The following is a 14,578-nucleotide window of genomic DNA, read 5'->3' as shown; positions in this document are numbered from 1 at the left end:
CCTGTTAACTACACCATCCTGGACCACAAGGCACGGTGGCTTGAATCCAGGAACAAAATTGTACATTCTACTAAAAAGGGTAGGCAGGCTGCTCAAGAGGAAAAAGAAAAACTCTACTAAATGTAAATCTTTTCTATTTTTAGGTTTAATGTGCATTTCATTTGGCAGCAGGGGGAGCATGAATAAAACTCCAATTTTAAGATGTTAATTTTCTTCCTCCGAAATGTTCGTGTCAGTAGAGTCCTTGGGAAATTGCTTATACTGTTCCCATCCCCCTGCCTTCAGGGAGAACCCCATAAATTGATGCCAGCCCCAGACAAACAAAACCCCAGAATACCCTCTAACTCAGTAAGTGCCTTGAATCTTTAAATATAGGTAACTTATAAGACATGATGCTTCTATGTTCACAATGACTTTACAGAATAGTGGATTTCTCCTATTTCACCAGCTTTTCCTTTAGTGTTCAGGCCTAGAGTTTCTCTTATATTTACCTCTGTATATATTCTACTTTTTAATGTAATTTAATTATTTGCCATTGCTAGACTTACACTTGACTTGAGAAAATACATTCCTTAAAGACAAGGGTTATAAGTCTGGCATCCATAGCTCACACCTGTAATCTTAGTTATTCACGAGACTGAGATCAGCAAATCAAGTTCAATGTCAGCCCAGGCAAGAAAATTTATGAGATTCTGATCTCCGATTAACACCCAAAAAGCTGGTCAAGTATAAGCCTTGAGCAGAAAAGCTGAGAGACAGCATCCAGGTCCCAAAGTCAAACCACAGTAGTACTGGTACACACACAAACACACACACACACACACACACACACACACACACACACAGAGGCAAGGTTTCTTATAATTCATATGTAATATAGATGACATATGATACAATCTGGTGGACAGGATACAAGTAATAGGATAATGCTTTTTCATTGAGATTTTTGGGTTTTGAGGCAAGGTCCTTCTAATAAGACCAAGCTGGCCTTGAACTCACTATATAGGTCAAATTGATCTCAAATTGACACTCTGAAAACATTACAGGATGGAATAGGAGAAACCCTAGGTCTCCTTGGCTCAGGCCGAAATTTTCTGAATAGAGACCCGGAAACACAACAAATCAAAGAAAGGTTGGACAAATGGGATTGCATAAGGTTGCAGAGCTTCTGCAGGGCAAATGACATAGCTAGCAAGATCAATAGAAAGCCCACGGATTGGGAGAAGATCTTTACTAGCCATACAACGGACAAGGGTCTCATATCTAAAATATACTTGGAAATCAAAAAATTAAACCCCCCAACAACAAATCCTCAAAGAAACAACTGCCCAATAAGTAAGTGGGCGAAAGACTTAAAGAGAAGCTTCTCTGAAGAAGAAAGAAGGATGGCCAATAGACACATGAAGAAATGTTCAACATCCTTAGCCATAAAAGAAATGCAAATCAAAACAACATTGAGATATCACCTCACTCCAGTTAGAATGGCAAAAATCAAGAACTCTAACAACAACAGATGCTGGAGGGGATGTGGACAGAAAGGAACCTTACTTCATTGTTGGTGGGAATGTAAACTTGTTCAACCATTTTGGAAAGCAGTATGGAGGTTCCTCAAAAGACTTCACATAGAGCTCCCCAATGACCCAGCAATCCCACTTTTGGGCATTTACCCTAATGTTTACAAACAAGACCACACTAAAGCTACCAGCACAACTATGTTTATTGCAGCATTATTTACCATAGCTAAGATATGGAACCAACCCAGATGCCCCTCAGTAGATGAATGGATCAAGAAAATGTGGTATATATACACAATGGAATTCTATGCCTCCATCAGAAAGAATGACATTGCCCCATTTGTTAGGAAATGGAAAATCTTGGAAAAAATTATATTAAGTGAAGTAAGCCAGGCCCAAAGAAACGTAGGTCCCATGGTTTCCCTTATTTGTAATATCTAGTATATGTATGAGTCAAGCGGAAAAGGTCAGATAATGTGATGTCAGGAAAATGAACCCTTAGATGTGCATTTTAATGTTTTTTTCTTTCATGCATGTGTTTCTAACACATTTATAAGATTATCTCTTTGTTGCTTTGTATGTCCCTCCCCCAGTATAACCCCTGCTTTCACTATATTTGATGTCAGTATAACTTGTGGAGGAGATGGGGAAAAACCAGTTGTTTAAGGATACAGGTGGACCTGTTGCAACAATGAGAAGTACAAGTTGTCATGTCCAAAACGAGCTTTACAACGTTGGTGGGGGGAGGGGGGAGGAGAAGGATTGGGATTAGGGGGGGAGGGGGGAGGCTGGGAAGGGATGTGAAGGGTAAACAAAGGAGGAGGCTGCAATGCTTGGTAAGAAATGTACGCATTATCCTGCCCATGTAACTGTAACTCCTCTGTACAGTATGTTCACAAATAAAATTAAATTAAATTAAAAAAAAAATTGATCTCAAATTGCACTCCGTCTACTTCTAGTCCTTGTTGCTAAGTGTTGATATTGGATTATACATGTGTACTACCCACCACAGGCTCATCTAATGCATGTGTGTGGGAGAATGTATTGGGGCTTTGAACTCAGGGCCTTGTGCTCTCAGAATTTTTACTCGTGGATCTCATTTTATCACTTGAGACTTTCCTCCAGTTCTGGCTTCTTCCTAGTTGGCAGCAAATGTCTTGTAGATTTGTTGTCTTGAGTTTGCTTTCAACTTCAATCCTCAGATACCAGTTTCCTTAAGAGACAGGATTATAGGCATGAACCACTGGCATCTTGATTTATGCTTTCTTAAGAATTGGACTTCTTCAATTTTGTCACTACATGAAAATAGTCCTGAAATAACTATGAACACTCTGTCCTCTGGCCATTTCTCTCAGGATTTTAACCAACTCTTACTGTTCTTTCCTTTGAAGATCTAAGTTGTTTTTTTTTTGGGGGGGGGGTATTGTGGGCTGTATTTTGTTGTTGTTGTTTTGTGATGATCCTTGGGTTTGAACTCAGGGCCTGGGTGCTGTCCCTGAGCTTCTTTTGCTCAAGGCTAGCGCTCTACCACTTGAGCCACAGCGCCACTTTCAGCCTTTTCTGAGAAGTTTACTGGAGATAGGAGCCTCACAAACTCTTCTGCCCAGGCTTGCTTGGAACCACAATCCTTAGATCTCAGCCTCCTGAGTAGTTATTATTACAGTCATGAATTACCAGCACATGGCTGAGTAAAATTCATTTTTTTATTAAGAAAGTGATCATCTACCCATGTTCATAAATGGTCTAGGGATCTATGGCAACCAGTAGCTCCTGACAGCCTTATGCATCAGCTATAGATGCTGAATGCCACCCAAAGGTCTGCACATTAGAAGTTAGTATTCAAAATAGCACTCTAACAGGGCCTGTGGGTCCTCAAGCTCTGGGGTCTGAGAGAAGGTCAATTGGAACAAGTCTCTGAAGTATATTATGAGGGCCTAGCCAATCTTCTCTCTTGCCTTTGCTTTCTGAAAGATGAGTGATTATATCATGTCAATGTCTATACCATAAGACACCAAGACATGGACTACTCAATCATCAGCTGAGACCTCTAAGATTATGAGGGCCCCCCCAAAAAACTTGTCTCTTTATAAGTATCTTGCATATTTAAAAGTTGATTGATACAGCATACTAGGTTCAGAACTGTTTCCCCAAGTCTTACTTGGTACCTAGCTTTTATACTGTACACTGTTTCAGATGTCTATATAATGGAAGCAATCTCAGATCACCTTTGCTACCCCACATCTCAACGACACAGAGTTCACTACACTAAACTGAACAGAAATGATCGCTGAAGGGATATGGAGATGACGGAGCAGTCCTCTGTTCCCTAGAGGACTGGGCGCCATTGTCCAAAACAAGGTAAACAGGCTCACCTTTTGGTCTTGGCTGTATGCCAGAATCCAGTCTTCTTGCTTTGGGTGGAAAAGTAGGCTCTGGATGTAAAAGTTCAGCCGGTATTTCTGGTAGGTTGCCCCTTCATCCGAGCTGATCAATAAACTGCTCTCAATCTCAGGGTCTGTGAGTAACATAATCTGCATGAAAGAAAATTGTTGGGGGAAAAAAAAAACAACAGAAGGTTAGACTTCTGAATTTACAAAACCTGAAAAGGAATCACAGAAGTACAAGGGACAATCAGAGAACGCTCACCTGAACAAAGACTGTAACTTACTTGGTCATGCTTGTTCTGCCTTGGACCAATGTCAGAAAAACATTTTCACTAACAAGTCAATGGGTCAGGAGAATTTGTGAGGGAGGGAAAAGAAATAAAGGCCTTCAGCTCTCCTGTTCTACAGGACAACTTTTATAAATTACTTTTGTGAGTTTTGCAGTTATTTCTTTAACCTGCAACATTTCCTTTACCCCAATGCCTCTTCATACTGAGGCTCACACAGTATGGAGTGCAGGCAGGGGAAACCAAGACTGGTTGCTGCTTGTTGGAAAGGAAAGCACAGATATATACAAAGGCTGGACTCCAACAGTTTGGTTGTCACCTTCTTAATCCATCAACAATCTCCCATCTGACTTTTGCTCTAATGTGATTAGCCTTCAAAGTCTGAACTCTTGAAAGCTTTCTGTAACAATGTGGAACCGATTATTTTATGCCTCTTCCTTTATCACTGCTTACAAAACTTATTTTGCCTCTCATCTGTATACACTCTACTAGAACTTAAGCTCCAAGGTAATAGGGATAGGTGTGTGTGTGTGTGTGTGTGTGTGTGTGTGTGTGTGTGTTTAGTATGTATTACATACTTAATAAAGACCTGTCAAATAACTTAATGAATAGAAGTTTTCAAATTATGTGGTCTTAGAAATATGCCCAGACCAGTTTGCAAAGGTGTAAATGTAAGGGTCCATGGAAAGTGTAGTAGGGTGTCCTTCATGTATGTGACCTCCTTCCTGGTCAATGAACATCACAGCTTCACATGTATGCAACTCCTTCAGTGGAATGCCTAGTCTTGGCCATGGCAGTCTGGATAATCTACAGTAAGAACACGAAGGAAGAGCTACTGTGAAAACAGCTCCTCACTCTCTTATCCCAGGTTTCCAGGAATGTTTGATGAGGTATCTCATTCTCCACCCTCTGCAAGTCTCCTGACCCCCAGTCAAAATGTGCATGGAATATCTCCAGACAGGTGACTTTAATTCTGTCCCTTGACAGAGAGACAGAGAGAAGGGGACAGAGACAGACACAGACAGGGTAAGACAAAGAAAGCAAGGCAAACACACAGAGCCTTCCTAATGCTGTGTAATTTGAAAGCAAGCACATTAAAATCTCAGAATGGTTGGTAGCACCTTTTGACAGAGGTGTTCTGCCAATAAAAATTACGTAAGGATTAAGTCGTAGACACTGCCTCAACTCTGTTAATGTTAGCTAGGATGAATTTAAGGCTTATTCTTCTTCTTCCCAACTCTTCTTGAAGAAGACAAAAGGAATGCAGTGGGCTAATGTTATTGGCTGTCAGCTTTACTTTGAAGAAGACAGGAAGCACACACAATATTGGAAACTAATTGCTTCCCATAGCACGCAAAGTCACTGCCCACCAACCATAAATTCTGACAGTTATGGGTTTGTCTGACATTTGTTCATCAAACAGACAGCTTCCCTCATTGGATGACTGACAAAAAGCCATCAGGTAATCCGTTATATACAAACTCATTAAAATATACTGTCTGCATTAAGCAATTCTCAGCTCCTCAATTCACGGAACTATTTCCAGGTGATTTCATATTTATTGGTACATGAAAAGCTGTTATTTTCCCAATAACAAATAAGCCATCAAATGATTGTGTTGCAATTAACAATAACGTGTAATAGCCTTCTTTTCACTGCCAAGAATTCATTCCCGTGATAACATGAAGAGGTTCTATTTTGTGGAGCATCTACAGTCTCAGGATGGCAAGTTTTTTGTGTTCTTCCAATTCCCTAACTCCCAGCAAACCAGACTATCTTTTTTTTTTCCTTCTCCTCTCACAATCTGCTTTTCTTAACAAACCACCTGATAAAAATAAAAATAAATTGAAAATAAGCCTACAGAATAACTTTAAATCAAACTGATTTTTATTTTTCCTAAACTTAGGGTTTAGATAGATAGATAGATAGATAGATAGATAGATAGATAGATAGATAGATAGATAGATAGATAGATAGATATAAAATGCAAAGTCTAAGACTATCTGAGATATTTTCCATCTAGACCATGTAAGTATTAGTAATGGGATAATACAAATATTTTCCAACATATGAATACTTCATATTATGTATATAGAACTTCGTTTTGTTGTTGTTGTTGTTGGTGGTGGTGGTGGTGGTAGTGGTGGTGATGGTGGTTGTGGGGCTTGAACTCTGGGCCTGGACACTGTCCCTGAGCTTCTTTTGCTCAAAGCTAGCACTCTACTATTTGAGCCACAGGGCCACTTCTGGTTTTCTGAGTGGTCTATTGGAGGTAAGAGTCTCACGGACTTTCTTGCCTGGGCTGGTTTTGAACCTAAATCCTCAGATCCAGTCTCCCAAGTTACTAGAATTACAAGCATGAGCCACCAGTGCTCAACAGAACTATGGTTTTACTCAAATATTTTTATGGTTAAGAAATGGCAAATCAAAATCCCTCACATCTACAGAACATTCACTCCTGAAATCCTCAATTTAAGAATCTAACATTTTGGAAATGATGGAAAAAAGGAGGAAATTTCTAAGTGAGCTCTGTATACATCTGGATTTCACAAACATCTCAGGGATTCTTCCCTCAAGTTTCTGCTCAAATCTACTTCAAACAAACAGTTTAATATAAACACATTTTTTAGCTATTCCTTATTGCACAAATAACCTTATGAGACTTCCACAGAATTCATCATGAAAGAAAAATAATTTTCTTTTGATTTTTCTAAATTAACCTGTGATTACATTCCTTCTACTTCTTTATCCACATTTATTTATCGTATTATAAATTAAGGGTTTGTTTCTGTCTTATATAACATCTTGGTATATATCATTTTTAACTGAATGATAAGTATACAATCAAGAACACACATGCTGACATACAAAATCATAGATAATACATTTAGATTATTTCATCATAATCTTAAATTAATTGGTAATGATTACACTGTACTACTAATGAATTGTTAATTGAAAAAGTAAAATGCTGTCCTTTCAGTCTTCAAATTCTTGCATGATTCAGGTTTGTCTTGGCATTTTATAGGTTATAAAACTACACTTATAGGTGGGTGCCAATGGCTTAACCCTGTGATTCTAGCTTCTCAGAAAGATGAGATCTGAGGATTGTGATTTGAAGGCAGCCCAGGTGGAAAAGTCTTCTTCATGAAACTTTTATCTCCAGTTCACCATGCAAAAACAGGAAGTGGCACTGTGACTCATCAAGTGGTAGAGCACTAGCTGTGAGACAAAGTGGTTCAGGAATAGCACCCAGGCCCTGAGTTCAAGCCCCACAACCAACATACACACACACACACACACACACACACACAAAATCACACTTATAATTCTAACTACTCAGGCTACTGAAAACTAAGAATCAATCTCTCACTGTGAAGCCAGCCCAGGCAATGAAGTCTATGATACTCCTATCTCCAATTAACCACAAAAAGCCACAAGTGGAACCGTGGATCCAATGGTGGACTGCTAGCCTTGAGCACCAAAGCTAAGTGCCCAAGCCCAGAGTTCAAGCCCCAGGATTGGCAAAAAATTAAATAAATTACTAAATTTATAAGTAATTTAATAAACTTAGACAAAAAAGATTTAAACCATATGAGAAAAATGTAATCTTTTTTAGACATAGGGAATGTAGCTTATACAAAAAATAAATTCCATCCTCCAGAAGGTGTGTTTCTGAATGGTTAAGTTCAAAGTAATGGCTGTTCTTCAAAAATAATACATAAAATTTCGTCAACATACTTAGTGATATATCTTTTATTCCAGGTTAGGATGACTTTTGCCGTGGTCTGGTTCTTCATGTGACTTTAAATAAATGGTGTTTTGTTTCTGGAATATGATCTGAATACCAGAATTTTAGGAAAACTTTGGCAAAGACACCAATCTAAACTTACGTATTTCTGAACTCAGCTCTCTAAAAAAAGAAAAGTAGGGAAAGTGTTTGCCTTGAACAAATCCTGTTAATAATAGGTCCATATTCCTTGAGAAGGAATAAATGAACTAATTAATGAGTGAACTTTTGTTTCCAGCCTTCTGCTGAATGCAGCCCAAAGATGTCTGCAGCATTGGGAATTCAAGTCCTCTTGAACCAATCACCATTCTACTTGGAAACAAGGCAAGCCAAGACAAGACTTTGAACAGGAGTAAATATCCACCCCTCTGGTGGGCCCAGGAGTATTAGCACCCTTTGCTTCTGCCTTGCAGAGTGTGAAAGGCTACCCTAGCCACATTTGCAGATGAATTGTTTTCCATAGTAAGTCAATAACAAGGACATAGGTTCCCACCATCTGTCTCTAAGCAATCATTCATCGTCCACTTTGGGAGGAGGGAGAAACTTTATTTGCTTTTCCTAGAGGTGATGACAAATGAACATGAAATACAATTTATAGATTCCAAATGTGTCACTACTCTCTTCTTTTAGTAGTATTTCTTCTGATAGCTTGGTGTAGCCAAAAATTAAATGCATCATTACTCACTGACTTGCTCCAAATTCAGAATATGCTGACAGGCTGCAATTCTACAATAGAATGGCAGACAAACCTTCTAAGCCTTCCAGGAACTTCTTAGGGCTTTCTTACTACAGCAAATCTGTTATTGTTTACCCATCCAGATGTTTTGCCTAGGAATACTATTTGTTGAAGTCTGCCATTTACCTGCTTACATGGATGAGAGTTATTAAGAATCACTTTGCCCCCTCTTGGCATATATATTTCCTCATCATTTCCCTGGTCCAGATGTAGGAAGTATTTCGTATGTGCTACTCATTTTGTTTGTTGATTTTTCTATTCTTTGTCATTTATGGGCTGAAATCAACCAGAGGTAATGTGCCACTGCTGTAGAGAGCTCTCTTGTTTTAAGTATTAATTCAGCTCCAGGTGTCCACAACACAGGTGCATAATAAATATTTTTTCATAATGACAATGGTAAGGACAAAGATAAATGCCAACAACAGTAGCAATTGGGTTCTCCAGTTATCATCTCACTTTATCCAAGCAAACATTTCTGTCTACAAACAGAAGAAGAGGCTCTTTGCAAACCTCCAGTCTCAAAATTAAAAACAAATTAAGCAAAATGCAATCAGAGCAAGGAAGTAATTTGCTGACCAATGTGGGCAGAAGAGCTGCTTATTCCCAATGTGAGCTGAGCATTTATCCTCCCAGACAAGATGAGGGGGAAAGCAATAAGTGTTTATCAATTAGCAGCTGCTTGGAGGGCAATATCAGGGAAAGTTACACAAGGATCCCTGAATGACCTGCTGAAAGAAATCCACTGAAGGATAAAAAATATAGGGAAAGGAGAGGTGGGTGATTTAAGAGAAAGTTTCAATCAAGAACACTGACAGAAAATGAGTCTGTGGGGGAAAAAGAAAAAAGAAAATGAGTCTGTGGAAAGATGAGTGCATCACAAACACTTATCCCAACTCATCCGACCAAATTCAGTGAAGCTTCCCTAATGGACTAGCTTTGTTCATTAACACCAAATAGTGCCATTCAATATGAGGAGACAAGAGGAAGATTTGGGCAGTAGACCATCCACTTGTGACCTGAGAAGTGATTTTGTAAAATTGCTGGAAAACTTTGGTATTGTATCCTAAAGAGTCTATTCTATGAGTTTACTTCTAAATTATCCCATCCTTCCTAACCCCACCTACACACATACTTTGGAACTAGGACCCAAATATCTGGACTTTTGGAACAAAAGAATACATTTTTACAGAGCATGTGATGTCAGATAATTTCAGTCCCACACACGTGTCTTCATTATTTTGACATGAGACCCAGGTATTAATTATTACTTGTAACAATAATGAAAGTGTTCAATCAGTACTCCTGGGTGTTATCTTGTACAGAACATGGGAGCCAGAAATGACAACACATGGATACATTCCTTGAAAGACGAAAAGAAAGAAACTTTATAGGATGTCTCTGCTTATTCCTGGTAGGATGACAGAACATGATTCTCTCCTCTGAGACAACTTAGAGAACCTCACCTTTAAAACCAGTGCTCCCAGCAAAGGCAGTACTCAGAGAAAAATGTACAGCTCTGAGTGCCTATATCTACATTTTGTAGAAATCTCAAATCTTAGCAATTTAGTGATGCACCTTTAGCTCCTTAAAAAAGAACAACAAGCCCAACCCCGACCCAGTAGACAGAAAAAAAATAAAATTAAAGAAGAGTAAATGAATTCGAGTTAAAAAAAATAAAACCGATAAGAAGGAGCAACAAAACAAAGAGTTGGCTCTTGGGAAAAAATTAACAAAATTGACAGACTCTTAGCAAACCTTACCAAAAAAAAAAACACACCCAAATAAACAAAATCAGAGATGAGAACAGACACATCTCAAAAGAAACAAGCAAGATCCAGAACATTATAAAGGAATACTTTTAAATTCATTATGCTAACAAATTTCAGAATTTGGAAGAAATGGAAAAATTTCTAGCAAATATTGATATTCCCAAACTAAACCAAGAAGATTTAAACCAACTAAATAAACCCATATCAAGTAATAGAAATGGCAATAAGAGACCTCGCATCCAAGAAAAGCCCAGGCCCAGATGGATTCATACCTGAATTCTATAAAGCCTTCAAAGGAGAACTCACTCCAATACTCCTCAAACTCTTCAAGGAAATCAGAAGTGAGAATTTACTACTAAACTTATTCTATGAGGCCAGCAAAAACAGACAGGAAATCATCAAAGAAAGGAAGCTACAGACCCATTTCTTTGAATAACATCGATGCAAAACTTCTCAATAAAATTCTGGACAATTGACTTCAACAACTTATCAAAAATAATAAACTATTATCAAACAGGCTTCATTCCAGGGATGCAATGCTGGTTCAATATACACAAGTCAATTAATGTAATTCAACACATCAATAGGAGCAAGAACAAGAACCACATGTTCATCTCCATAAATACAAACAAAAAGCATTCACCAAGATACAATATCCGTTTATGATGAAAGCTCTGGAGCAACTAGGAATCCATGGAACATTCCTCAAGATAATAAAGGCTGTATATGACAAACCTACACCCAGCATTATATTTAATGGAGAAAAGTTAAAGCCATTTCCTTCAAAATTAGGAATGAGACAAGGATGTCTGTTCTCTCCACTCTTCTTTAATATAGTATTAGAATTCCTAGCTAGAGCAATAAGGCAAGAGACAAACATAAAAGGGATCTAAACAGGGAAAGTGAAGTAAAAGTCTCTTTCTTTGCAGATATTTAGAGAACTCCATAGACTCCACTCTCAAGTTACTTGAGCTGATCCTAAACTTTGGCAAAGTAGCAGAGTATAAAATTAACCCACAAAAATCAATAGCTCTTTTGTATGCCAACAAGGAGAAGGGCAAGGCTGAAATCAGGAAAGCAGCTTCTTTTGTAATAGTGTCAAAAATACCTAGGAATAAACTTAATGAAAGAGTTGAAGGACTTCTACAATGTGAACTTCAAAAATCTGTAAAAGGAAATTAAAGCAGATGTAAGAAAATGGAAAAACCTTCCACGCTCCTGGATTGGGAGGATTACCATCGTGAAATTGGCAATACTGCCAAAGACTATCTACAAATTCAATATGATACCCATCAAAACCCCAACTTCATTCTTTAATGAAATAGAAGAAGCAATCCAAAAACTCATCTGGAACAATAAAAGACTCTGAAAGCAAAAAATGCTTAGCAGGAAGAACAGCGCTGGAGGAATATCAATACCAAACTTTAAACTCTACTACAAAGCCACAGTAATAAAAAGAGCTTGCTACTGGCACAAGAACAGGCCTCAGGAGCAGTAGAACAGAACTACAGATGCAGAAAGGAACCTGCAGACTTATGGCCACCTAATCTTTGATTTGGGAGCCAAAAAAAAAACCAGGATGGAAAAAAGACAGTCTCTTCAACAAATGGTGCTGGCAGAATTGGCTAAGCACATGTAGAAAACTGAAGTTATATCCTTATATATCACCATGCATCAGAATCAATCCAAATGGATCAAAGACCTCGAGGTTAGAGCATATTTCCTAAAATATTTCAGGAAGGAATGAGGCACATACTAGTGCTCCTTGGCACAGGTCATAACTTCCTTAATAAAGACACAAAAACACTCAAATCAAAGAAAAGTTGGATAAATGGGATTGTATTAAACTGAAGTGCTTCTGCATGGCAAAAAACTGAGCGAGGAAGATAAATAGGATGCCCATAAAATGGGAGAATATCTTCACTAGCCATACAACAGACAAGAGCTTCATGTCTAAAATATATTTGCAGTTCAAAAAATTAAATCCTCTAAAAACAAATCCCCAGAGAAGCAACGACCCTTTTAACAAGTAGGATAAACACTTAGAGTCTTCTCTGATGTGGAAATAAGAAGGGCCAATAGATACATGAAGAAATGCTCAACATCTCTGGCCATGAAAGAAACGTAAATAAAAACAACATTGAGATTCCACCTCACCCCAGTTAGAATGGCCATGATCAAGAAGTCTATAATAACAGATGCTGATGTGGCCAAAAGGAAACCCTACTACACTGTTGGTGGGAATGTAAGCTGGTTCAACAACTCTGGAAAGCAGTATGGCAGTTCCTCAAAAGACTACACATAAAGCTCCCCTGTGACTCCTGGGCATTTGCTGAAATGACCACAACAAGACCATACTAAAACTACTAGTACAACCATAGTCACTGCAGCATTATCTATCATAGTTAAGATATGGAACCAACCCAGACGCCCCCTGTAGATGAATGAATCATGAAGATGTGCTACACACACACACACACACACACACACACACACACACACACACACACACACACACACACACACACACACACACACACACACACACACTGGAGTTCTATGCCTCCATCAGAAAGAATGACATTGTCCCATTCATCAGGAAATGGGAATATCTGGAAAAATTGTATTAAGCAAAGTAAGTGAGACCCAAAGAAAAGTAGGTTGCATGGTTTCCCTCATTTGTAGTAACTAGAATATGTCTATGATGTTCTTTACAGGGGATCTCAATAACCCAATTGCTAAGTGCATAGGACCATATATAATGAAACAAATCAACATGAACTACAAGAATTACAAACAAGAGGTTCTTCCTATTTTCTGTATGTGTTTTTCTTCTGTTTTAGTTTTCTGTATCCTTTACCTTTTATATAAATTTATCTGACCCAATCGTGGAAGGAAAAGGGAATCAAAGAAACTTCAGAACAAAGGATGAACTAATGCAACAATGATACTCACTTGACACTATGTTTGAAATGAACTTTACAACTTGGAGGTAGAAGGGGTAGATGGGAAAAAGTGAGGGATGGGGTAACAGTGTTTAAAAACAAATTGTACTCCTTACCTTACTTATGTTACTGTAATCCTCCTGCTCATCACCTTTTCAATAAAGATAAAATAATTATGTAAACTGAAAGTATTATATATCCAATGTAGCATAATTTACATATATATGTAATATATAGTATGATTACATATATATTTCAATCTGAAAGATTACTGCTATTTTCTGATTATGTATATTTGGTAATATATGATGGATTGTTTTTAAGTATAAAGGTTTGCCAATCTAAAAATCCTTTTTTTTCTAGTCCCATAAATTGGAGTAAATTCTTCCCTCTTAACACTTTCTTTTTTTTTTTTTTTTTTAATTTAATTTAATTTTATTTGAGAACATACTGTACAGAGGGGTTACAATTACATGGGCAGGATAATGCATACATTTCTTACCAAGCATTGCAGCCTCCTCCTTTGTTTACCCTTCACCTCCCTTCCCAGCCTCCCCCCTCCCTCCCACCCAATCATACCCCCCCTTCCCCCGCCCCCGACATTGTAAAGCTGGTTTTGACATGACATTTTGTACTTCTCATTGTTGCAACAGGTCCACCTGAATCCTTAAACGACTTGTTTGTCCCCATCTCCTCCACATGTTATACTGACATCAAATATAGTGAAAGCGGGGGTTACACTGTGGGGGAGGGACATACAAAGCAACAAAGAAATAATCTTATAAATGCGTTAGAAACACATGCATGAAAGAAACAAAAACATTAAAATACATATTTGAGGGTTCGTTTTCCTAACATCACATTATCTGACTTTTTCCGCTTGACTCATACCTATACTAGATATTGCAAATAAGGGAAACCATGGGACCTATGTTTCTTTGGGCCTGGCTTACTTCACTTAATATAATTTTTTCCAAGCCTTTCCATTTCCTAACAAATGCGGAAATGTCATTCTTTCTGATGGAGGCATAGAATTCCATTGTGTATATATACCACATCTTCTTGATCCATTCATCTACTGAGGGGCATCTGAGTTGGTTCCATGTCTTAGCTATGGTAAATAATGCTGCGATAAACATAGTTGTGCTGGTAG

At 38.1% G+C, this 14,578-nt stretch overlaps 1 protein-coding gene across 4 annotated transcripts in view; it reads right to left on the bottom strand.

Moving 5' to 3' along the window:
• The window catches only part of Sorcs1 (sortilin related VPS10 domain containing receptor 1), a 514,871-nt gene that overhangs the window by 175,852 nt on the left and 324,441 nt on the right, over nucleotides 1-14,578 (bottom strand). For all 4 annotated transcript variants that reach the window (XM_042689577.1, XM_042689575.1, XM_042689574.1 and 1 more), the window contains exon 4: nucleotides 3,887-4,045. In XM_042689577.1, the coding sequence (XP_042545511.1) occupies nucleotides 3,887-4,045 (159 nt within the window). The remainder of the gene's footprint in view (nucleotides 1-3,886; nucleotides 4,046-14,578) is intronic.

This window comes from Dipodomys spectabilis, unplaced genomic scaffold, assembly GCF_019054845.1.
Source record: "Dipodomys spectabilis isolate Male_0828 unplaced genomic scaffold, ASM1905484v1 ptg000125l, whole genome shotgun sequence".
NCBI classification, from domain to species: domain Eukaryota; kingdom Metazoa; phylum Chordata; class Mammalia; order Rodentia; family Heteromyidae; genus Dipodomys; species Dipodomys spectabilis.
Note: the sequence above shows the minus strand (reverse complement) of the source record. Positions and strands in the feature narration are given on the sequence as shown.